Raw genomic sequence first — 25,832 nt, 5'->3', positions numbered from 1 at the left:
AGCAACAGCAATTGCTTTCATAGCTTTATTACAAAAAAGTCCCCAAAAAATTTATTGCTTGATATAAAAAATCAGTAAATGGAGTTTTCGTGTTTGAATCAATCAAATATTAGTGATTTCATTTGAAACCAAGACGTGTGATTTTTTAACAATTAAAACTCATTTCTTATTATCTGTATACTAGTTATTACGAAAACATGCGTTGTTATTACATGTATACCGCCATGATATCATTTTTAAATGTTTCAGTGTATTCAAACATTGCTTTAAAATCCACACTGCTGGGTTTGATTTTGTTTCCGTATATATATTGTTAGAATTGATCAGTGGGTTATGGTACATCAAATTGTATACATTTCTATACTTCTATATACGAGGCTTTCTATCACTGAAACTGATTTTCCCCCAAAAAAACCAATCATTGGTGGTTACGAAAAAATAACAAGTTGTGAAAATATCTAATTATCAGATTAAAAGTAATTGCACATACTTTGGATAAAAAAAATACGTGGTGTAAAATGATAATTATGTTATAAAACGTATAGTACATACACACATTTTCAGAAAACAAGGTTTATATAATGTTAATGATTTTAAAAAATGAAGCCTTTTTACAATAAATGTCTTAAGTACTTGATTATCGTTTGAATAATGCAATAATCACTAATTCACAATGTAACTTTAGTTTCACTTGATTTATAATTTAAACTGAAATTCGAAGCATATATAACATTTTATCCGTACAAAAGACAGTAAGTTATTATAAATTATAATTACAATATAATATGATGATTATTATTATTATCATTTATTAGCTAACCTGTGTGATTACTCAAATGGTTAATCAGTTAACACCTTCCATTCCAAAAGAAACCAATGCAGGCATCAGTGATATACTACGGGCATGCGGTCAATAGAGTTGAACAATGCAACAAGTATAAAGTTTCCATTAAGGAATACATAATTGTCAGAGTTTGTGTACAAAAAACCCCAAAAAATCAAATTAATGAGAAACAATTTATAAAGAGGTCAATTTTTTTTAATTCTTAAAATGCATGGGCATGTAAGGCAATCTAAGGAAATGATTGTATAGCGTGATTAGGTTAAAATACAATATTTTGAACGAACGTGATTTGAGCTTATATAAATACATTCATTCTTCTCTTAAGCACACAATGGAATTGCTGATTGACAAAACTAAACAATGATAAGGTATGTTTGTTCCCCTGTTTCTTTGTTTTTTCTTCTCTCTCTCTCTCTCTCTCTCTCTCTCTCTGTTTTCAAAATAATGCAATATACATATGCATTATTCGCAGTGTCCAAATTTTCATGGTGAGCATCCCTCTTCTTGTGGCAGGAACTGCCCACGAGACTTGCAAACAAGTGGTGACTAGATATAACAATTACGAGGCGATATGTGTTGGGCTTGATTATAAAAAGTCGGGTTGTAAAGGTTTGGAATACATTTTGAATTTTTTTTTAATTTGATTGCTAGGTTTCAAATATTTTGATTTCATATTTCAAATAATTGAATTAAATCTAGACAATACAATCATTATTTCATCAGTTCCATATAATATCAATTTCTTTTAAAGCATTGCTAATAATTTGTATCATCTGATCATCATATTTACAATGTTTACAATTAACACAGACATCGTTGTTTTAAATTATCACTCAACAAGTTTTTGGAAAATTTGAATACTCAATAGACGGTGGTCTAGGATAAAATTACGTTAAACGAAGGGAATGCTTACAACAAAACCTCTGGAATATTCACAACACAGTCTGATGGACTCTATTCATTTACATTGACATTATCAAAAGGAGGCAAATTATTCATCACTGAAATAGTAAAGAACGGTCACCTAATTTCATATGATTATAACGATGGAAGAGGTCGCGATTGATATCCTAAGTCATCTTCACATTTTCAAATAAAGATAAAGAGTGGTGATAAAGTGTTGATAAGAACCCACGGCAGACTGGGGCAGTATGCTTATGGTTGAAATTGGGGCAATTTCTCTGGTACAAAGCTCTAGATTCGTAAATTGATACCGTCGATCACAAAAAATCTTAAATAAAATGTTTAATCATACCATTCGTATTTTCTTTTAATTATCACAAAATATTTGTAACCTTTTTACAGCTTTAAAATCATTTTTGATCTTTTCTGTCAGAAACAAACTTTTAACTTCAAAATAATTATTACTCGCAAAAAGTAGCGTGATTTTTTAAAATTAAAACCAGTGGTTTTAGTCTCGAAGGTAGGCCTCAATGTTCGTAGATTAATATTGAGAACTTTTCTTTTTCTAAATGATAAGTTTATTGTTCATTGCGTTTGAAGTATTTTAAATTACCTTGCTATTTGTTCTGCTTACAAAATTGAATTAATATGAACATTTTGATGACCTAAAGTCACATAACCAAGAAGTTGAATACAGAATTTAAATAAAAGATCAAAACCATACTGTAATATTAGGAGTAAGTTAAAGATATTTTAAGAGAGATTATCAACGATGCAAAACTTTCCATAGATCCATATGGTATATATTGCGGTGTTAGATAGTAACTGGGACTTCGTAAATATTACAATATAGGAGGTTGAGATTTATTTTTAAAGAGAAGTGCATATTATGAAGAATGCAGTATATATAACTTCATGAATTTAATCTTTGTAAATATATCCTAATTATTATCATAAAAATATTTGTTATATAAAAATATGCATAGATGATTTTTTGCAAACTTTTAGAGCATTTTTTCTATGAAAAAAAAAAAACGGTGGAATTAGAATTCATTTTGGCTCAATTTTTGTGGCATATGTGGAAAGCCATTCTAAACAAATTGAAATTTTGATGAAAACAAATTTAGAAGAATTTTATTTTACTGAAATGAAAACTGACGCATCCACGAGTTTCACCATATAATGAAATACTGTTTATTTGCGATGACATAATATACTCTATATATGAGTCAAGAATTATACTTGCATTTACGTAAATAATTTTCCCCTTCATCTAAGTACTGGGCATGTAGTTGCAGCACCAAGAATTAAGTATTAGACCAAAATGATCAAAGTCTCCACTGTTAAGAATTATTACTCGAATTTATCTATCTATTACATCTTAAGCTCTAAAATAAAACTGACAAACAAGTTGATATCAACAAGGACTATCAACAGTCTTGTTTGAAATCATCTTTTCGTAAGTACTATGGTCGATATAACGGCCTTGTCAGCGAATACAATCTTCCACTGGGTCGCAGGCTGACTGACGTTTTTCATACTAATTGTTATAATTAGACCATAATTAATCACTTATTTGTCTATTCCGGTTTTTTTTCCCGATTAAGACAAAGAGCACACGGAGGGTTATCCTACCTTTATATTTTTGGAGGCCCGTTTGCTCTGCTTTGAATTTGTATTTCGTTATATTGATTTTTGAGATGGTTGACGGTTTGTTATTGTCATTTTTTCTCTTCAAATCAAGACATCTAATCATGTTCCATCCACATTTTATGGGTAACAAAACTACCAGCACCGTGTTTTGATGGTAACACATACTCGATCATGAGGATGCATGTAACATTCATAAAGCCTAGCAAATGTGCATTAAAAACAGGTGTTTTTTTTTTTTTTTTTTTTACAATTTTATGTTTCTTGTTCATTTTCGAATCTTCTTTCACAAAAATAAATAAATAAAGAATTAAAATGAATGTCTGTTTAGACACACGATTGTATGAGTTTTTAAATATATATTAATTCGAAAATTACAAATAGCTTCAAAAAGTTTGGGGAAATATCTTGCAATAAAAATTTCGGATATGTAATGTTAATTTATTTTAAAGTAAAATGAAGTGCGTGTAGTACCTGTCAGATGTTCAATCGGTGAAGGGTCGCAGAATTTGACATGCCTTTGTCATTCATTCGTTAACACATCTGTGTAACATATCACCCAGACTATGATTTATACAACAGAAGGGTTCTCTCTCGAATTTGACATAGGCTACCTTTAATTCTACATCTCTGAATTTTATATAGACAGTAATTCGCACATTGTATGATGGTCACTGTGCATGTACGTAGAGATAGGGCCCTGAACGGGAGGAGCATACCGTTCTATAGAGATTTCCACGACACCATTAAACATCACCACCGTGACCAGGTAATTGTGGCCGCATCCGGATGCTTTAATGACAAGATACAATGCACTCCATTGAAGGTGTAGTTTGGATCTATATATATGCATAACTTAAACTTTTGGTTGTCAATCGCGGTGTTTTGATAAAGAATTTGCAAATATAGATTAGTTTGTATAAATTCTAATCTTTTAAACTATTAGATTTATGGAGCGTTGATTTGTTTTATTTGTTGCAATAAAATTAAATGGTATTACTATTAAAAAGTACACTTTTTAAAGAAAAATAGTACCTAAAATTGTGACAGAAAGCAAAGTAAAATGTGTATATTATGAACACGTACACCTTCTAAGAAGTGTACTTTCACTTTCATTTTCTTATTTCGTTATCACTTGATTATTGTTTATGACTGAACTGAAAACCATATGTCCAAAATCTTTATACATGAAATGGTTTTAGAGATAATTCAAACATTCTGAGAGGGACTGATAGAGTCATATCCTAAAAAGAAGATAATGCTCTGAAGATAAGTGTTATTATTTGGTTCGTTTCGCTTCTAAATCAAACTTAACACGAACACTTTTCATTGGCAAAATTTAAAATATTGAGAATGTACTTAAAATCAATAAGACCCGAATTTAATTGTTGCTAAAAAGTAATCATATAGTTTACCATCCTACATTATCACCTTTCATGTAAATAGATAGTCGACCATTACAAATAAATCCGATATCAAACTGATAAAGCTGTGAATAATTTACTGTTATGAATTATAGTCAAGGTTGAAAAAACATCTTTATGTTTTGAAAACGATGTTATGATAGTTATTGAAAGTAGCTGTATAGTACATGTACCTTCTAAGGAGTGTTTATGAATTCAATACTTAAAAACCGTACGTAAGTCTATAAAGAATATTACTTGCTTCACGCAGTACGTCTTTCTATCATTTTGTTTTCTGTTTGTACGTGTACGTTTACCCATTGACGCTATATATATATATACCCTTCTACATGTATCCCGATGATACATACTGTATTTAAACGTCGAAATAAGGCTTAAATTCACATTTACAGGTACAATCCATATTAACAATCTGTTGAGAGATTTCAAGTGCAAAAAAATCAACAGTTAACACATGTTGTATCATATGGGACAGCTTTTGTCCTTGAGCAACGAGAAATAAGTAATGCAAGACTTTGAAAAAATCCGCTTTAGAGAGAACTTTGTTCAATAAGAACTAAAAAAGGAAATATTTCTACACCTCCAATGTCTAACATTTGATCAGATGATATTTATTGTTTGTTCTCAAGTAGAGTAACTGTATCTTTTATGGTAAGTAAATTGTACCGATACCTGAAAATAATCTGATGAAGAATGTTGAAATGTTACCGTTGAAATGTGGATCATTATGACGTTTTCAAATTGTTGTAAAACCCACATTTACAATTCAAGTGCGTAAACATACATGAATGTATGTGGTGTCTTAAGATAGCCCAGACAAAATCATTTTTGAATACACGCCGTCATAGCAAAATCATGCATTATTTAAAGTACATCTAATAAATAGTAACTTCAAAATATCTATTAAAAAACTTGAATGATATTAATTCGAATATCAAATTATCAGGTGATAAAAACTCAATAACATGACATAAAAGGTCATGCATATTTCGACACTAAATGATTGTCGATATACCTTGATCTGTAGCTCTTCAATTAAAACTTTAAATTTGTATATATTATATAAAACTTCACAAAATATGATACAATTCTTAAAAAATAGCTTATTATGCAGGTCAATGACAAACTTTTTTTTTCAATAGTTTTGTATTAATAGTTTTTGCATTGATTGAGTTTCATGGAAAAAGGCATATTTTCTTCTCTTCAAAACACTTTATCAATTCAATCTTTAAAATTCATAGAATATATATTAAGTATACAAAAGATTTAATAGGTTAGGCTAGGTAATAAAAAACAACAATCTATCTGTTGTTCTCAGTCGTCAGAAAATGACAACATCACGCTAACTTAGATAAACGTCATGTTAAACATTTGATGTAAAGTTTTGAAAAATATTTAATGTGAATTTACATAAAAATTGGTCAACACCACATATTGGTTATTTATTATGAATCGATTTCAAATGATCTCTTCTGTTATTATGTTGAATAAAATCAAATTTGTCTTGTTTTTTAAGAAAGAGACATGTAGTATTGCATTGCGTTTTCTAATTAAACTTTGCATGGTATTATACATTTTATTGAAATTTTCTTGCTTGATTTGATCAGTAATTTTGTGTCTTAAACATGGTAACTTCAAAACCACATAGACAAAAGTTAAATAAACTTTAGAAATAAAACTTTGAAACCAATGGATTGACCATACAAATGTTTAGGATAGGTTTTCTCGCAAGCAGTGAACTCGCGAGTAGCCATGGCATATACTATCTTTACAGTGCTCAACAAATGAAGATTGTTAGTATCGTTGACCAGAGGACATTGAATTGCACTGAGCATGAGAATGCAGGGCAGTTGTCAATATCCAATGATGACAAACATGGTGATATTCTATACGTCTTACATTGTATATTTCTACTGGCAATGTAGATAATGGAAAATCGATATTGGTTCAACATCGTCCACATTGCGATGTCGGCAATGTCGACGATGTTAACAGCAAAGAAATATCGGCAATGTTGACGATGTAAACTCGATATCGGTTCAACATCGTCAACGTTGCGATGTCAACAATGTCGACGATGTAAACGGCAAAGAAATATCGGCAATGTTAACGATGTAAATTCGATACCGGTTCAACGTTGTCGACGTTGCGATGTCGACAATGTCGACGATGTTAACTGCAAAGAAATATCGGCAATGTTGACAATGTAAAATCGATATAGTATCAATATTGTATACATTGCAATGTTGACGATATCGAAAAAGAAATATGTATTATGTGTTGAAAAACAGTCGAGCATTGTAACCGTCGTTCGGCCTTGGGTTTACGAGCCGGTCCGACAGATCAACTGTTGCCCTCGACCCCAGTCAACAACTGTACATTGTTATACCCATGTAAAACAGTTTCTATATAACTCTATACGAAAAACGTCCAGCATTTTGATTCTTAGACTGGAACTGTTAGATTGGAACTGTTAAAACCGACTGTTAAGAAAGACTGTTGACCGGTGACGTCACATTCCGCGAAAACGTGTTATTGATTAAAAGGGGTCAAACAAAACAATTTTTGACCGTGTCTCGGGCAACAGTTGATCTGTCGGACCGGCTCGCAAACTGTTGCCCACGGCTTCGGCAACAGATTGCGAGCCGGCCCGACTGATCAACTGTTGCCCTCGACTTCAGTCAACAACTGTATACTATCGTTCTTTACGTAATTGGTAAATGCAGTATAGAGGGTTCTGTTGAATGTGAATAAAGGTTTCCAACAGTCCAAACAGAAAGTATTGGAAAGTTCCCAATCAAGCAATAGCTTTAGCCTGTGCTTTATAAAAAATGTATCAGCAACTTGTAGCCATATGCAACAATAATTGTTAAGTTTAAGTTTTGATATCATGATCAACCAAATCAAACCGTTTCTTTTTTGATGTAATGAAATAAAAAACGAAAGTATATTAAATGGTATGTTTTTAATGTGGGGAAAGAAAGACTCTGATACTAAACCTGACGTTATTCCATCGGTTTTTCTCTTTGCATGCAAGCGTAGCGCAGAGAAAGATACAATGAAACATTAAAGAGTGACAGTGACTGTATTGAAACTGTTTAGTGTGGTGATGATGGCGACTGTGTGCTAAATGAAGTGGTTGTGGAGTCAGAGAAAGAGGAAGTCAGTGTTGATTGAGAAAGTGATGAGATGGATAAAAATGAGCAGTGTGACAATTCAGTACAGTGTGATTTTGACAACTCCAGGAGATGTTCATTGAACAATTAAAAAACAATTCTATAATGGGGAGATATTACACAGAGTTTGAACATTATGACCATGTCATGATTTTGTCCTCAAAGTTTTGGTCCTACAGCACATTGTTTGAACTTTTCATCTTATATATCTTGCTTTCTTCTCAAGATCAATTCTTTTTAGTTATGATAAAATTGAAGCAAGGAAAAATGACATTGAACTTATTTACATGTTTTAAGTTAAGTAGTAAAAGTACTGTATGAAATATTATTGTTTCATGGAACAATTTCATGTTCTTTTATTTCATAGTTTGATATTTGGCCCTGTAGATCAAGATTCGATAAATACATGTTCGCTAATTTTAACAAAACATGGTAATTATTGATGCAACAGAGATACCCATTAAAAAGCCCCAGAATGTCAATGCCCAGGGTGCAACTTTATTAGCTACAAAAAAACCCACAGGGTAATGGTTGGTTGTACACCACAAAGAGGAGTTAGTTACTAGACTAAGTATGTTTTGGATGCATACTGTGGCTCTGCAGCTAATAATTGAAAGATCTGACAAAGACAAAGACATATTCCAAGACCATGACAGCATAAGGGCTGACATGGATATTATGGATCATAATTTGCTTGCCTTACGAAACGTTCGTCAATACCCCAAAAATGTTTAAAGGGAAAAATCAACTTGAGGCACAAGATGTTGTTAAAGACCGTAGAATAGCATCAGAGCGAATTATTGAAGCAATAATTGGTCTTGCAAACACCTACAAACTTTTTATAACAACACAACTTTACTGTTAAACGTGCGCTATCGTGTTATGAGCGTTTAGACTGGTCTGTTAATTCAATTAACAACACATCAATATAAGTATCCTATTTCTTTAGCATTGGAATGCAAATATCTGGCCTCAAGATCACGAAACAATTTCAGACTTAAGCAAAAATCTCACTCAATCATAAAATGATTGATCATCATCTTGGACTATTGAAATTTGTAATTGACAATTTTGTATCAATAAATTATTTCACTTCATATTGCATATCTATGTTTCAGCCATTTCAACCAAGAGCCATTAAATATTAACACAGTTTGCTATTTTGGACTTAAGTCTCAGTTTGCTTCATGATCCTCGAGCATGGTTTAAAATGTATGAGTATTCATGTTTCGAAAGTTCAAATCGTATATTCAGATTTAATTTTCCAGTAGAACATTTAACCATGGTTTGCTTTTATTCACAAAAACAGTGGGTTAATAATAATTTATAATTGTATTTAAAAAAGGCTAAATTATCTACAGCATAGGACCATATTCAATATACACGTCAATAAATTGAAACAGAGCCCCGCTGGATTTTTAACATGCAGTTCGTTTACATTGCAATATTGGATTTCCTTAACCTTTTCTGTGATGTACTCGGCAACCAAATATTATCGTTTGTGTCTTCACATTAACCCCAATGAACGTGTTAAAGACAATTGTAAATGTAACGGAGGAATTGACCATCTTGATCTAGGATGTGTATGCAGTGGCAAATATACTCTACCTTGACGATTCTGTTCCGACTGTCTGTAATGATTCCGTTGGAAATTGAATTATTCCCGTGTAGTAATTGGTGGACGGTACAAGTTAATCGGAGTTCCTGAGCCTTTTAAACTGAACGGGATCTACCGTCAGACATACACATATAAAGGTTCTTATTGTCTTTGATGTATCTATAATAAGAACCGTATGAATACATTGGCTTCCCTTTGTTATTAAACTGAATGGTTTGTTTGTCTGTTGAACCAGACTTTCGAATAAACTTTGTATTTTTATAGTCATTGCTATTAAAGACTACCAAAAGATAACCAGGGGATGCCCTGCAAATGTTTATTGGCTTTCATAGCTGCAGTCTGATATTTTCCTGGGTGTGTTTTTAATTTTATCTAGGTTCAAGGTTTTATACATGTCAATTTAAATCAATGTACCTCTTCTAGTTACTTTGTTGTCATGCGACATGCTGTGTTACTTGGTAAGTAATTATGAAGTTCGTAATGCAGATTTTAAAGTCTTAAGATGTTGTTCAGACCAAAAACTCTGATTTTTTTATCACCTTGACAAGATACACTGCATAATATTTTATTTTAAGTCCCCGTACTTGGTACCTGTACTAACACCTGAAACCAGCCGTTTCTCATCAAGGAACTGTATTTTGGGGGAGCCAGGCTCATTACGTGAATAATTTATGGTATTAATTATTTTTTTTCTCTTGATAGATAATTCCGACGGAAAACCAAGTGTTAATGTCATTGCTATTGATTTTTTTGGGACCAACTTTAGGTAAGAATATACTCTCTACTCAGCATTTATAGATTTTTACTTTGCGATAAGACGAGCATCTTTCAAATCTAGTATTTCTTTTTAAATCGTCGCTTTATTTTGTTATTTCAGTTATCCTGCGTCAGATGTTATCTTCAAGTTCTATAACTTGTTTCATATCCGTGTAATATTATGTATCTCTCTACACCATACTTTTTCTTTTTGTTTAAATTTAATGTCAACTTTGTGGAGTTTTGATTAAGATCAGTTCTTTGAAGTTTGATGTGAAAGGCAACCTAAAGATATTAAGGATAAATAGAGTTTTTGATTTCTTGAAATCTCTCTTTAATGCTTCTTTTTGGCTTTTAAAACATTGAAGAATGTTTCCACACCATGATCATGATGTTAATTGGAAAAGCATTGCATACAAATAAAATGTTGATACTGTTTGCATAGTTATTCGTTTTCTAGAATGTTCAGGACATTTTGGAAAATAAGGATTGGATCCTCGTTTTCAAATGGAACCACTTTGTGATCTTTGGAGTGGATTCATCTCCGTTTTGCTTCCCTAATCGTACTTCGCCGTTGCTGAAATGCACGCGACAAATGCCGCAGTGCAATATGGGAAATGATTTTCACAAAGACTTTGTGCCAAATCTTGAAAGCAGTACTACGGGTCAATGGCTTGAAACCATTTGCATTCTTTTTTTTTTTCTAAAATAAATTACATCATTTCAAATGATAATAATATTTTCAGTATTTTTTTTTCTTGCTAGATATACCAACACTACTGGCTCTTAAAAGTACTGAAAGTGCCATTTTTTGCTGATAATTTCTGATATTTACTGATATTGTACTATTATTGCTGAGAATTGATGTTATGTACTGATAATTTTACTGTTGTTACTAATAATTGCTGTTGGTTCTGGTTTTTACTGATATTTACTGATGCTTTTGCTGCGAGTTCTGATAATTACTGATATTTACTAAGATTTACTGTTGGTACTGAGAATTGCTGATAATTACTGAGAATATTTTAAGGCTCAAAACAGCAATATTAAGATTCTGATAATATCATAGTTTTTGTAAAATTAACATTAGTCTTTGTTTTTCCTCTGTAAAGATATGAATTATTTATGATATGAACAAATTTAAACACAAAAAACTGATTTGAAAACATTCTATAGGTATCGGAACGTTTTTAATTTTACAAACGCACTTAAATATAAGGCAATCTAAGCAAATGACTATATAGCGTGATATAAGTTGATATACGATATTCTGACTGTGATTAAGGTTTATATAAATATGCTAAAACTTCTCTCAAGCCACGCGATGCAAATGCGTATTGGAAAAAATAAAACATGTTGTGGTACGTTGGTTTTTTTTCTTTCTCTCACAATACCTTTGTCTCTTTCTCTCTGTCTTTCTATATCTGACTTTCCATCTCTGCCTGTCTATGTCTGTTTCTCTCTCTCTCTTTGTTTTTTTCTCTCTCCGTCTCTTGTTTACTAAAATAATGCAATTAACTGGTAAACATTGATGTTTAGTGTCCACATTTTGTTGGTGAGCCTCCCTCTTCTTGTGGCAGACGCTGCTCATGAAACACCACAACAAGTGGTGACTAGATACAACAACTACAAGGCAATATGTAATGGACTGGGTTATGAAAATTTGGGTTGCAAAGGTGAGAAATACATTTCATATACATGTATTTTGGGATATTTGCATGTTAGATTTTAACTAATGAAAGGAATGAAAGAAATCTTAAATTAAAAGTAAATGAAAACACGTTTTACTCAAGTCCAAGTCAAATTGTTTTTTAATACTTTATCCTATTATTAATATTAACAGTTAAATCAGAAACTGTTGTTTTCCAATCTTCACTCACCAAGACTATGACAAATATGAAAAACGAGGAAACAGTTATTTTTGACGACGTTTCGTTAAACGAGGGAAAAGCTTACGATAGGACCACTGGAATATTTACAGCGCCGTCTGATGGATTTTTCTCATTTACCTGGGCAACATTAACAAAAGGAGGACAATACTTCATAACTGAAATTGTGCATAATGGTCAAAGAATGGCATATAATCATAATGATGGAAGGGGTATCGATATATATTCAATGTCTACTTCCCATGCAAACATCAAAATGAAGAAAGGTGATAAAGTGTGGATACGAACCCATGGAAACTTGGGTCAGTATGTTTATGGTGCAAAATATTGCAATTTCTCTGGAGTAAAACTCTAGCACATATATATATATATATATATATATATATATATATATATATATATATATATATATATATATATATATATATATATATATATATATATGTATAACTTTGAATAAGCATATATTCGGCGAAATATTCAGGGTTAATCGGTTTTTTGAATAAATTAAAATATTAAATTCCATTCAAAGTCTTTAGATCTTTTATACCACGGGTGTATTAAACATAAACACTGGTGGGATATTTTTCAATTTGAATAAGAGTTTCAGTGTCAAAGGTAAGCACCAATTTAGATCAAGTAAACAAAAACCCGCATATACCAATCTGATGATTCGGTCTAAGCAATATCGGTATTTAAACCACACAGGTTTATTTTACTGAATATCAAAATCGCCAACAGAGGAAACTTCATGATCAGCATGACTGAAACATCAACCTATTGGAATCCAGACCTTTGTTGAAAAAATATTACCAACAATCAGAGTAGATGATGAGCAAAAAGTCCACATGAACCAGCAACTACGCGTAGTAATACACACACACACTTAATATATCTTGTTCAAAAACGAGTAATAAGAAATATCGGATGAAATCCAGAAATATCGGATGAAATCCGGGTATGTTCAAGCTTAACACTACACGTAAAAGGCACTGTCCGCCATATTTCTCTTTCATTGCTGCCACCCGTACAATCTCTATATAATAATCAAACATATTAACATTACAGAGTATTTCGCTGTAAACCTCTCACCTGAGTTGAATTACATCTTGATTTGATGCTATACTCCATGAAATTAAAAAAAAATTACGCATTATTTTAGGCCATAAAATTACTAACGTTAATTGAACAAATCAATGCATTATTACTATCAGAAAATGCACCGCAAACACGAAATACACCAGAAAATCTTAAGTCTACAAAAGGAATGTTACACTCGGCCACGAGTTTCAGGTGTCCAATCGGATGTAACGAAATCGAAAGATCTATGTGAATATGACCATTTGCAAGCGGTGTTAAGCTATTATCAATTCATTTATACATGTAACAATAGCTGATAAGATATCAGTAATGATCACAAAACCAAAGAAGTATGACAATACAACTAGTTGCATAGTACATTTTTAAAAATATACATTATCTTACCAAAGATATCATGCAATGCACGTATAACTTTGAACTGTAAACATTAATTACGTCATAAAATGACATCAATATTATTGCCAGGTTTTTTTTCTGCGTTTCGATTGTGAGCATGAATTTACGGGATACACACAGCAGGACGGATATATCTGGATCATAAGCTAACAAGTCATTGGTTATGGAATTTATTTTACTTGATTGTAATCACGAATGACAAAAACAAAGAAAATGAGCACCCACACATCACCATTATTGAACATTGATAAAACAGGCGCACGTGCAGTGCAATCTGTGGTTTGTTTTGGGAAAAGCTGAAACAGTTTTAAATGTACTAGTAAGTACTAGTATTGGTACAGCATTTGATATCCAGAATGACCTCTATACACTAACACCAAAGCATTGCTGGTTTTGTTAACTGGTAACAACGACATCTACGTAGACAGCAATGACGTCACTTGCCATTTAATGCTACATACATAACAAAGTTTAACCAATCATAATAAGTCAATGTATTTTTGTAAACAGGCAAACAAATATCACTGTGTGTAGACTGTAGCAATGTTATTACGACATGCTAATCATTTAATATTTACTCGTTTGATGAGATATCGGCGCTTCTGATTGGTTGAAAAATTTCTTTGATACCTGCATCAATAAAATTTTCGCCGGATCTACTTTTCTCAACTGTTCTGATCTAACACTATTTATAGAACGGTAATTTCCAAGATAAACAATGTCAACAAAATGTAAAGTTGCGTCTGTTTTATTGTCAGCAAACAAAATGCAACCTTGTGAATATAAAAACTTGAAAGTTTAACCTTTAAAAATATATAAAACACATTGTTTGATTCACGAAATAGAAAATTAAGCGTCTTCTCACGATTTCGTCTGCTTGAGATCAATCAACATTTACAGCAAGGCTGGCTGTTCCTTTTTGCAGGAATATTATAACGAACATATAGGCCTATAAACTTTCACGGTAACACTACTGTTCAAATTTGGTAACGATAATTTTTAAATTTACACACGTAGATGATCGGTTATCAGAATAAGCGTCGTAAATAAAAGCTATGAGTACTCAGTAATGCATCAACTCCTTCGGCGCATTCCAAGCGGCAGATATACATTTAAGTACATCACTGGCTATCTAGTTACCACAGCGTTTACAAAAGTCGCTTATACATACTATTCTTTGTCGACATATCAGCTATTTTCGTCCACGATTGCCTTCCCTTGGATGGTTATGTCCAGTTGCATATTCCAGCGATCTCACATGAAAACTAGTTTTATTACGAGTTTTTCTGCACAGTGAATAATATCACAAGCTATCGCATGTATTTTCCTTTCGTTCTCAATTCAGCCGGTTCAGATTTTAACTCACTATTTGTGTTTAATCCATTAATTCAGCACAATAGCTCTGCATCAGCTGAAGGCGAGTCCATTTTGAATATTGTTGCTGTTGTTGTTTTGTATTCATACGCGCCGCTTCATTTACATTATTTACATTTCTGATCAATGACACTTCACATTTTTTTATTTGAAAATGTTTTATTAAATGATAAGAAATGAAGATAATAATTTTTCTATTGATCGACGTATCAAAGAAAAAATTGACCGGAAAACTTTTTCATCAAAACTTTTTCATCAATGCGCTACGCGCATTGATGAAGTTTTCCGGTCAATTTTTTCTTTGATACGTCGATCAATAGAAAAATTATTATCTTCATTTCTTAATAAACAGGTACATCTAAGCATATTTTAAGGTAGTACAAAACAGATAGCGTAAATTTTTCCCATAATTCATTTTTTTTAAAATTGCACCAAATGTTAATCATATTGAACTGTATACATATACAAAGTTTTTAAAAAGTTCCACCATTAGTTTTCTCGTAATCTAGGTCTTAACTATGGCTTCGGACACCCTGTTAAAAAGGTCTAATGTGGGCTCATCAGAATACATGATTTAAAAAAAAAAATTGTCAAAATATTTTTAACAAAGAAATTAAGACATGTTAGACGTTAAAACAATAATAATTATTGACTTTGATAAATTTTTGTACCAATAAAATAAGTCCAATTAAAGTATATGCAAGAAGGCCCTACTATTGAGCTATTCGCCAAACTAAATACCGTTTTTATTTAAATTCCTATCATTCAAATTCCACGAAAAACTATCATATAAATTGTTGGAATATGTAAATAATATTAAGTAAATACCAAAACAATTCCACCACTAGATATTTTTAAAAAGAAGTTTAAACCCCCCTCCCCAACTTCATGATAAAGTATTATTTAAACAGTTCTTGCACGCCGTGACGTCATAAAAAGACATAGAACGTGACGTACGTCATTTATTTGTTTCTCGTAAACGTTTGACTTGCGCTAGGATTTCCGAAGTGCTTGTTTTTCGGATACTGTTTTGTACTACCTTAAAGACCAATTCTATGTAAGAATCAAAATTCGGTGGCCACGTATAGTCACGGATTTTCTTCACACTTGACAATTTGGTAGACTTTGGTGAGTAAGAAAGCCTAACACCATTTGTTTGTTGTTATGTGGTCCCGTTGTCATGGTAACCGAGGGTAAAGATGTAAAAATCGCATTTTAATGCTTATTTACGAACATATTGTGAGTGATGTGCACAACTTGGGGTTTCCAGAGTAGAATATATTATTAAAAATAGTTGTCATTTTTCAAAAGAAAGAAAAAAATTCACGGAGAAAGGCATATTTTTAGAGTGTTTCCATGGTTACTAAACAGAAATTTTAAATTGTTTCCTCATCTAATTTGAATAAAAAGTGCAAATCTTGGATTTTTTGGTAAACACTATAATGATTTTGCAATTAAAAATTTAAATATGAAAATTGAGAACCGTTGCTATGGTAACAAGCTAAAAAAATGCGGAAAATTATAATAATTTTAGGCATCTTTAAATGGATATTATTTACTTATAATGAATAAATATATAAAATCAAATGGTGAGAAAAAATTATGTATGTCCTTAACTTTAATGACACTTGAAAAAAAAATGAAATTTTCTAAAAATAACTGCCGTTGCTATTGACTTTTCAAAAAGTAAGAATTTTTGTGTGATTTTTACGCAACTTAATTTTCCATAGCAACAACACTTCTCCGTTGCATTACAAAGGTTTTTGTGGTGAATAATGAAAATTTAGATATATTTTTATAAGTTCCAACTAAAACAATTGCAAATGAATTCTAAAATCAGGAATGAAAGCTTATCAAAATAATCTTCAATTTCTCAGTTTTTCTTAATTTTCGGCCTTGTTGCCATACCAACGGATGTCAATTTTCATGATAACATATATATTGCATGGACATGATATGAATGTAAAAAATTAACAGTTTCTCATTTGGGCTTATTAAAAAACAGCGGAAAACTGATTTCAAAAATGTGTTACGGTTTTCATGGTAACATTTTAAAAATATTGGTTTCTCCATCAATTTTCTTATATATTTAAATAATTGAAAATAGGACAAATGCTGTTTTATGTCTTTTATATTTTACATAAGTGGGCAAAACCTTCTAATTTGGCTACAAAGTAGGTAAGTTTTGCTATTTTCCCATCTTCAGCCTCGATTACCATGGCAACGGTTACCCTCAGCAACCAACTTTTGGGTTTTTTTTTTTGCGTTTTACACCTAGGTGTGTCCATGTATAAAATATAAGGAAAATTGGTGACTATGCGTGGCCAGACCCTTTTATTAATCATTGATTCTTACATAGAATTGATCTTAAGTTAATGCATGTACATGTAATTGCGATATTATTTTGTCTTTTAAAAAAAATAAAATATTCTTGTTTATTTATTTTTTTCTGTAACGTTAACATTCTTAAGTTCTCTGGTTCATACTTCCTCTTGTTTGTTTGTTGTTGCTTGTTTTTGTTTTTGTTTTTTTAGTTGTTTTTTTTTTTTGGATTATGTTAATTTCTTTTTTACAAAAACATCGTACCACATCTTGGAGACAGTATTTCGGTTCCATCGTTAAAATCACTTACATAAGATTTTTACGGATCCTAATATGAATTACATAATTATAGATCAAACAGTATATATTATAGATACAAATAACATTAACATTTTCGTTTAAAAGATATATCACTATGGTCTTTTTGTTTATCTCAATATAACTATCAATATTTTTGTAAAATTGAGAGTTGCTGTACTTGAAGGCTTATGAGTGTTGCTAAAATTCATGAAATGATTTTGAATGATAATCATTAGTTAGAGGGGTGTCTCTTGTTGAAATTGATATGAAATATGTAGGCCCCTTATGTTAGGTACATGTACATGAGAATCAGAAGTAAAATGCGAAATCTGCGGCTATGACTGTTGCGCTGACTTTACACAGTGAAATTGCAAAGTACAGACGGGAGGTAAAATAACACGAAAAGTAGGTGGATGGGACATTGTAAATTATACACCGGTAAGTTTCTGACATGTGATAGTGCAACATGCACGCGGTACAGAAGGTCAACCCTCTGCGGGAGGTCTAAAAGCTGAAAAATAATGAAAATTAGCAAAATATGAAAGGGTCTAAATCTCATAAAAACCAGTATCTGGAGATTGTTACAGGTTTTGACTAATAATTTTCTTCAGAAATTGGTGATTAGCCTTATAAAGAGTGAATTAAAGGTATTTGTGCTGAATGGGAACTAAGGAAATTCTAGTTACAGAGTTCCGAAGACATGCATCCCTTGGCTACAATGAATTGTATAAAAAAAAACTGTCCCTTGCCACCTTAGGCAGGTCTAATAAATACAAAAATATTGCCTTCGGTATATGTCCAATTATTTACATTCATTCATTTAAAATTATCTCTCTTTCACAAAAATGAACTAAGAGTTATTTCCCTTTGATACCTTTTTGTATTGAAGGTTATAAAAATGCATTAAACAAAACATAGTCAGGCACACATCAAACTAAGGAAAACGGTAATTATTTGTATAATGGATAAACCATGTAGTTTTAAAATTAGTAATAGTTATTACAGTGCAGATAGAATAAGTTTGGGAGCAATAAGTCAGCAAGACAACATACATGCTTTATCATGATTTGGTTCAATCTATGGAGAAACCTCGGAATAATTTTTCATTTTTGAAACTCATCTTACAAAATTACAAAAGAATCATAAAGCGCGTCTTGCATCCCCACTGTATGAAATTCCGTTTATTTTGTGCAATCATGACAACAAGAGAAAGCAGGAGAGGCACATCAATGAAAACCTTATGGACATAATTTGATAATGTACAGAAATGGTTATACCAATTAGCACAGGTATGTTTCTTTTACATCCAATTAAAATGAACTTGGTAAGTAAAAAAAAATCTATAAAGTCACGTTGCTAGATAAAGTCAATGAAAGTATCGTAATAATTCAATTATTAAAACTGGAACAACGGAATTGCTAAATAATGTAAACTATGATAGATAGTTCATTAAAAATATTGTTGGAATGTGCGTGCTGCAGACAAAAGTTGACAATGTCGTTTTAACAACATAAAGTCGGTCAAAAGGGTGATGCGACCGAAACAGAAGATGACGTGAGTTTTTAGATGATAAAAAAATCAATTAATTAATAATATTATTATTGATTACAATTATGCAGCTGTAAAGATATGAATTCATAAACTACAATACTCTATAAAAAATATTCAAGGCAATGTATCTCATTTGAAATATTGTAATTAAAACGCAGTTGTCATGATTGACTCCTACAGAGAATAAAAAGTACATTCATGAGGAAATTCAGGTGATTTTTAAAACGATAAAAGTGAATAGTCTATTTCTGAATATTTTAACAAGAATGTTTACATGTACAAATATGATTCATAGAACATTCAGGAAAATATTTCTGATAAAGGTTGTTTTTACATATTCACCTCTGAGTTTTATTCTATATCTTCATGAAAGAAACCTTAATTGTTCTAACAGAATAATAAAATAATCCACAATATTACGATTAGTTGAAGTAATCAATGCATGATATTAGTTTTTTCTCAATGTTTCATGATTGTTAAATCTAAAAAAAGTATATATTAATAATGTTCGAAAGACAATTGTTGTTTTTGTTTAAACTTCAAAATGTTTTCTTCGAAATCTAATGAGGTTATGAAAGTAACGAGAACTGCATAAAAATCACATTATAAAAGGTTGCTAGGTAATGTAAGTCTTTAAGCAGTAATCGCTACGTTTAAAGTCGTATGATCGAACGCGGAAAGGATATTTCTATTTGATGTACACCTTTTCTCTCCCGTTTTCTCACACACATTCTCTCTCTCTCATTCTCTCTTTCAAAAAAAAAAAAGAGAAGAAAGAAAGTACGTTCGTTATAGTCATCGCCAATAAGTATGCTATATGGAAGAACAGTTTGTTCTTCCATCAATGAAACGTTTACTGCGACTATTCAGTAGTAGTCGGACATTAGTCCTCAATTAAAATATCTGCGGTTTTTGCTTTTAGTTAAACATAAATTGTAATCACATATCATATAAAATACAATTTAGCAACGTAATTGTTATTTATGTAAGGTATTTGTACATCTGTTTTCACTTAATTTACACAACACTTTTTAATCAAGTATTTGAAAGCAGTTTTGAATGTTTTTAACGATTGTTGATTTTTTTAAAACAATTTACCTTGATTATTCTTTGGAGCACTTCATAGTATTTTTAAATATATGAACAAAACTTTGATAAAGTCTATGTCAAAACATTTTAAAAAGGGTTCAAATAGACAACCAGTTTGTGCTTTAATTCAATTTGTGTATTTAACTCTTGTTGTTCTCCTTAGATTAAAATATCATTTTGCAAAACACTGCTAATTAATGAAACAGATAATACGTGTTGACACTTGCACCGGAGTAAGCATTTCTATGATAAAAGCTAAGCTTCTATTCAAATTATACAATTTACAAACAAGCACTGAAAGTCATTGTGTATATAATTATGTAACTGTTGGAAAAGCTGATTTTAAATTAGTAAGAATGTAATACTTATTTAAACCTTTTAAGCAAAATGAAGTGCGTGTAGCAGCCGTCAGATGTTTAAACGGTGAAAGGTCGCAAACTGGGCCAAAGCCATGTACTATTCAGTCAAACGTCTGTAAAGTATCACACACTGTGAGGTTATGTTCAGACGATTTTTCGAATTTGACGTAGGCTTGCTTGCATTCTAATCTCTGAATTTGTACGACAAGAGTTCGTACTATATATGATGGTCACCATATATATATATATATATATATATATATATATATATATATATATATATATATATAGGGCCCTGAACGGGAGGAACAAACTGTTCATGAGAGATTACCCCAACACCACTAAACATCACCACTGTGACCAGGTAATTGTGGCCGCACCCGGATGCTTTAAAAGACAGGCTACAACACACTCCATTAATAGAGTACTTTGGATCCATTTATATACAAAACATAAACGGTTGGTTGCCAATTGCAAAGTCTTTATGAAGCACTTGAAAAAATAATAGTATGTAGAAATTTAAACTGTCTTAACCATTTTAATATAGAGAATATTGATGTTTGTTTTTTTGTTGTATTAAAAAAAACGTTAAAAAATATGAGAAAGTGCTCATTTTGGAATAATGTATCACTTATTGTGCCAAGAAAGCAAAGACATTACATCTACACGTGTACCTCAAATAAGAAGTACTTTCACTTTATGTTCCATATTTCATTATCACTTGATTGTTGTTTATAATTGAACCTTAAACCAAATGTCCAAAATATAAATCTTTGAACATGAACTGATTTTAGAGAAAATTCAAAATCTATCTAAACATTTCATGTTTCACGATCTGAACATAAGCTTTTGTCATTTGGTGCAGGTCATTTCTTAGATAAAACCTATACATCCTGAACATTTTTTTTAAATTTCGATTTTCGAAAAAATGATAAAGTAGTAAACATTACTTAGTCTCAGCTTCAATTGTAACCTACAAGAAAAAAATATTAATTACAACATATTTACCAACATGGTTACCTTGAGTGTGAATCAATAGCCAAAGCATTACAATTCACTTCACTGTCAAACTAAAGTTGTAAATATTTTTTGATATTTTTTTTATGTTCCTCGAAAGCGTTAATGATTAAAAATAAAAGTTAAAAAACAAATATTGGTGTTTTAAAAAAAATGATGGGATAATTTGTGCAATTTATAATAAATTGACTTTAAATGACTGTTCATCTTCTACTCAAATATAGTTCATAAGCACATGTATATCGATTTATACTTATTTAAATAGTACTACATCTTTATGATAACTAGGTTACTGTTCATTGGGACGCGTGCTTTACCCATAGCATCTAATATATTGAGGTGTATCTCTACGTCGAAAATGTAAGTACAACGCACATTGACAATCTGTTTGGATGTTTAAAGGGGAAAAATCAATAGTTAAACAACTGTGATATTATAACGGACAACGGGAAATAATTAAGACTTTTATAAATGTCAGCTTTACAGAGAATGTTGTTCCATTAAACCAATAAGTAGATATTTAAACACCTCTAGTCTAACTTTGATCAAACAATATGTACATGAATATTTCGATCTCTGAATACATTGTGTGTAACATGTAAGGTATGAAAAATATTATTGATCAATGGAAAACTATTCATCAGTAGTTCTCGTGCCGACATTTTTGAGAATCGCTCTTTGCGACATATACTGAAAAGTTCTAAATGAAAGTAGAAATGTCCTTCAAAATTTTGCTTTGCTTTCATTCATTTATTAATAAGTGATTTTGAACTTCAATGCTAAGCACATGCCTATGAAATTAAAGCCTTAGAGATTCTAAATATAATAATAGGTATATAGAGACTCAAATTTGTCAAAAAAGATACAAACGTGACTTGCAGTAAGTTTTAACTTTTACAAAATGCTAAATTTCCTTAGCTAGTCAGTAATGTAGCAGACATATTCGCTGGGTTTTTTTGTCGGTATTCCACATATTTTTTGTAACTCTGACATAATCTTGATTTCCGTTTTCAGCTTTATATTTCATAAGAATTGATACATGTGCAATTACTTGCTGTAACTAATTACGCCTTAAAAATATTAACAAATGATTGAATGGCGTGAGCAATGTGTAATTTGATGCCCCAGCCATGAGCGTAGATTTCATTTATAAATATGATTAAAATGATTTCAAACCACGGAAACGAACGGAATTTTAAAAAGGGAAAAACTATGAAAAGGTAGTCTCTCTTTCTCTCTCTCTCCTCTTTCTTTCTTTCTTTCTCTTTCTCTCTCCCTCTCTCTCCCTTATAAGAACTTGTGATTTACTGATTTATCTGTAAGTAACATTTTTCAGCCTCATATGTCTTTTGTTGAGCATCGCTCTTCTTGTGGCAGAAACTGCACTTGAAACGCCACAACAAGTTCTGTCTAGATACAATAATTACAAGACCATATGTAAAGGACTGGGGTTTGAAAATATGCACTGCAAAGGTAAGAACACATGTTTGATATACATTTTGAAATGTAGATACGACTGTAGTTTTTTCAAATTGTGTTGTGAATACAATTTTTAAATATATATTTTTTCCCATTGATTACAGTCAAAACAGACATCATTGTTTTTCAATCTTCACTCACCAAAACCATTGAAAACATGAAACAAAACGAGATTGTGATCTTTGATAAGGTTTCATTAAACGAGGGAAATGCCTACAATGTCACTTCTGGAATATTTACAGCACCGGTTGATGGAATATATTCTTTTTCTTGGACGATATTGACAAAAGGTGGTAAATATTTCATCACTGACATTATGCTCAATGGTCGACCAATTGCATTTAATTATACCGATGGAAGAGGACAGGTTGGATACTCTATGTCATCTTCACATTTTAACATTAAAATGAAGAAAGATGATAAAGTGTGGTTAAAAGCTGATGGCATTCATGGGCAGTATGTTCATGGTGGAGAGTGGTGTACTTTTTCTGGATTAAAACTGTAATATAATTGTTACTATATTAAAAATTTAAAGCTACGGATATCTATTTTTTTTTAAATAGCAACCTTTAAATGAAAAAGATTACGTGTGTCGACTTAATCATCAATTAAAGAACTATTTAACTTTCAGATTAATACCTTTCAAAAGTCATTGTAACAATTTTAGATTAATGTTTATTTCGCCATGTTTCATTTTTTTAATGCTTGCGTCAGATAGGAATGCATATTAAACGGCTAGTGCGCTCCTTTCCTTTGAGACTTAATTTTGAAGTTGCCAGTGACATAGATATTTCACAATTCTTTGTAAAAATGGGATCCTGTTTAATTTGTTTTTTAACTTCACAGTGTATGTTTGTATGTTGTTTAATATGAAACACCAAAATGTAAACACAATAAAACATCACAATCAGTAGAAGTTGTTTGGCTTTGTTTACAAACTACTTGTTCATAGTAAAATAAAGGTGAATTAAGAGCTGCGTTATCCCTCTTAAATTGAAAATGAAAAACAAAAAACAAAACGTATTCTATTATTGTAAACATTTAAAGTTAGCTTAATTCAATTGATAAAAAAGCAATAGTTGTTTCAAATTTATTTATTAAAACCAGCGCAAGCATGATAAATTAAATTGTTAAGAAAGGCGTGTCTTAATTGATGGTATTCACTTTGGCTCTGATAGTTTTTGTAGACTGTATTCTCTGTACAAAATGAAAAATAGTTATTTTACTTATACTTTTGAGTCTTATTGAAGGAATCTTACTTTTGATTCAGTTGTGTTGGTTGTCAAAAAAGAGTTATTACATGTACATTTAACAAGGTATTTATGTTAACCCAAAAAAAGAATTAACTTAAAATCAAAATAAAGTTTTCGTTTAAAAAGGAATCCACTGTTTAATGTATATTAACATTTCTTTTTTAAATATGCATTAAATTGACTACTGACCATTAAAAACGTCGATGTGTATTCGGGTACTTCAGTACTCGTTTGGTCCCGACGACAAACACCTACATGTAAAACTTCTTTCTTGTTATAAAGTCTGGTTTTTCCTTAAAACAGCAGTTTTCGGGCTAACAATGAAAATAACAGCTTCTTTTCTTTACATTGTTGGTGCGTAAGTTACACAGCCGTTCAATAGGTGCCCTTTATATACAATACGCTGCTTATGTATTGATACCTTAGATCTCTTTTAATTTTGAAGATCCATTTATTATTTTGAAGAAAAAAAATGTTTGCATACAATAATGAAGTTACAGAGACCGATTTTGTTCTTCTTTTAAGGTTAAAAACCACTGCAGGTTATAGCTCGATTTGATGTTTGTATAATTCAAAATTTATTAATTATATCAGTTATTATCCCAACGCGGTTGTTTTGATAATCACTGATCTTTAATTCGTGATAATGGGCGGGGAAGTAGCTCAAGCATGTGTAACCATTCCAAAAAAGAACTATTCAGGACAATTTTAAAAGATATTTCGATTAAACGATATAACAATTAACATTTGAATACATTTATGTTCATTTAGAGACACAATGTTGTGCAATTTTGAAGTTTGGAAAGGAAATATTTGTTCTATTATGAATAACATACCGTAGGCAATTACTGAACATTTGTATCTTTTATAACTTGAGAGGTAGCTCAAGAATCAAACAAAGCAAAATGATTCACATATATGCTTTATTAGGTGCCTAGTTTGATAGGTTTTTTTTTTTAGATAATAATAGTCAAAAAAGAGTATGGTAATACATGTATTACCAAAATACTAGTTTTGTATTCAAACAGAGCTTGAAAATATTGAAACATGGATTTCAGATGTAATATTTTGAAACAGTTTCCACTTGTTTACTGTAGATTCCTTATTTTACGCCAGTACTTAATTCCGCGATTCAACGATTTTCCATCAAATCGTGAGAACATAAAATCGCTAGTGCCGAAATCTTATCATAGTTTCATGTAGTTTACAGGTGTCCGAAAATTAAAAGCGAGATTTTAGAATTTGCGAGACGGGATTCTCGCGATTTTACGCGGATATTAATTCCTCGCGTTTAATAAGGAATTTACAGTAATCAAATAAGGAAAAAAACG

The 25,832-nt window shown here is 31.2% G+C and overlaps 2 protein-coding genes across 2 annotated transcripts; both read left to right on the top strand.

The window, feature by feature from the left end:
* The first annotated feature begins 11,698 nt into the window (after window positions 1-11,698).
* LOC128160513 (heavy metal-binding protein HIP-like) lies at window positions 11,699-12,615 on the top strand. Its single transcript, XM_052823843.1, has 3 exons — window positions 11,699-11,732; window positions 11,911-12,047; window positions 12,215-12,615. The coding sequence occupies exons 1-3, from the start codon at window positions 11,725-11,727 to the stop codon at window positions 12,613-12,615; spliced, it is 546 nt and encodes a 181-aa protein (XP_052679803.1). The 5' UTR covers window positions 11,699-11,724.
* A 10,462-nt stretch (window positions 12,616-23,077) lies between these two features.
* On the top strand, window positions 23,078-23,753 carry LOC128161269 (heavy metal-binding protein HIP-like). The gene is made up of 2 exons (XM_052824521.1): window positions 23,078-23,242; window positions 23,353-23,753. The coding sequence occupies exons 1-2, from the start codon at window positions 23,230-23,232 to the stop codon at window positions 23,751-23,753; spliced, it is 414 nt and encodes a 137-aa protein (XP_052680481.1). The 5' UTR covers window positions 23,078-23,229.
* The last annotated feature ends 2,079 nt before the right edge of the window (window positions 23,754-25,832 follow it).

This window comes from Crassostrea angulata, chromosome 8 (assembly GCF_025612915.1).
Source record: "Crassostrea angulata isolate pt1a10 chromosome 8, ASM2561291v2, whole genome shotgun sequence".
Classification (NCBI taxonomy): Eukaryota; Metazoa; Mollusca; class Bivalvia; order Ostreida; family Ostreidae; genus Magallana; species Magallana angulata.
Note: the sequence above shows the minus strand (reverse complement) of the source record. Positions and strands in the feature narration are given on the sequence as shown.

What these genes read in the sequence shown, in the direction of transcription:
- LOC128160513 (XM_052823843.1), top strand. An exon ending in TGAAAATTTGGGTTGCAAAG is followed by an intron (nt 12,048 to 12,214) that starts GTGAGAAATACA and finishes TAATATTAACAG; the next exon opens with TTAAATCAGAAACTGTTGTT.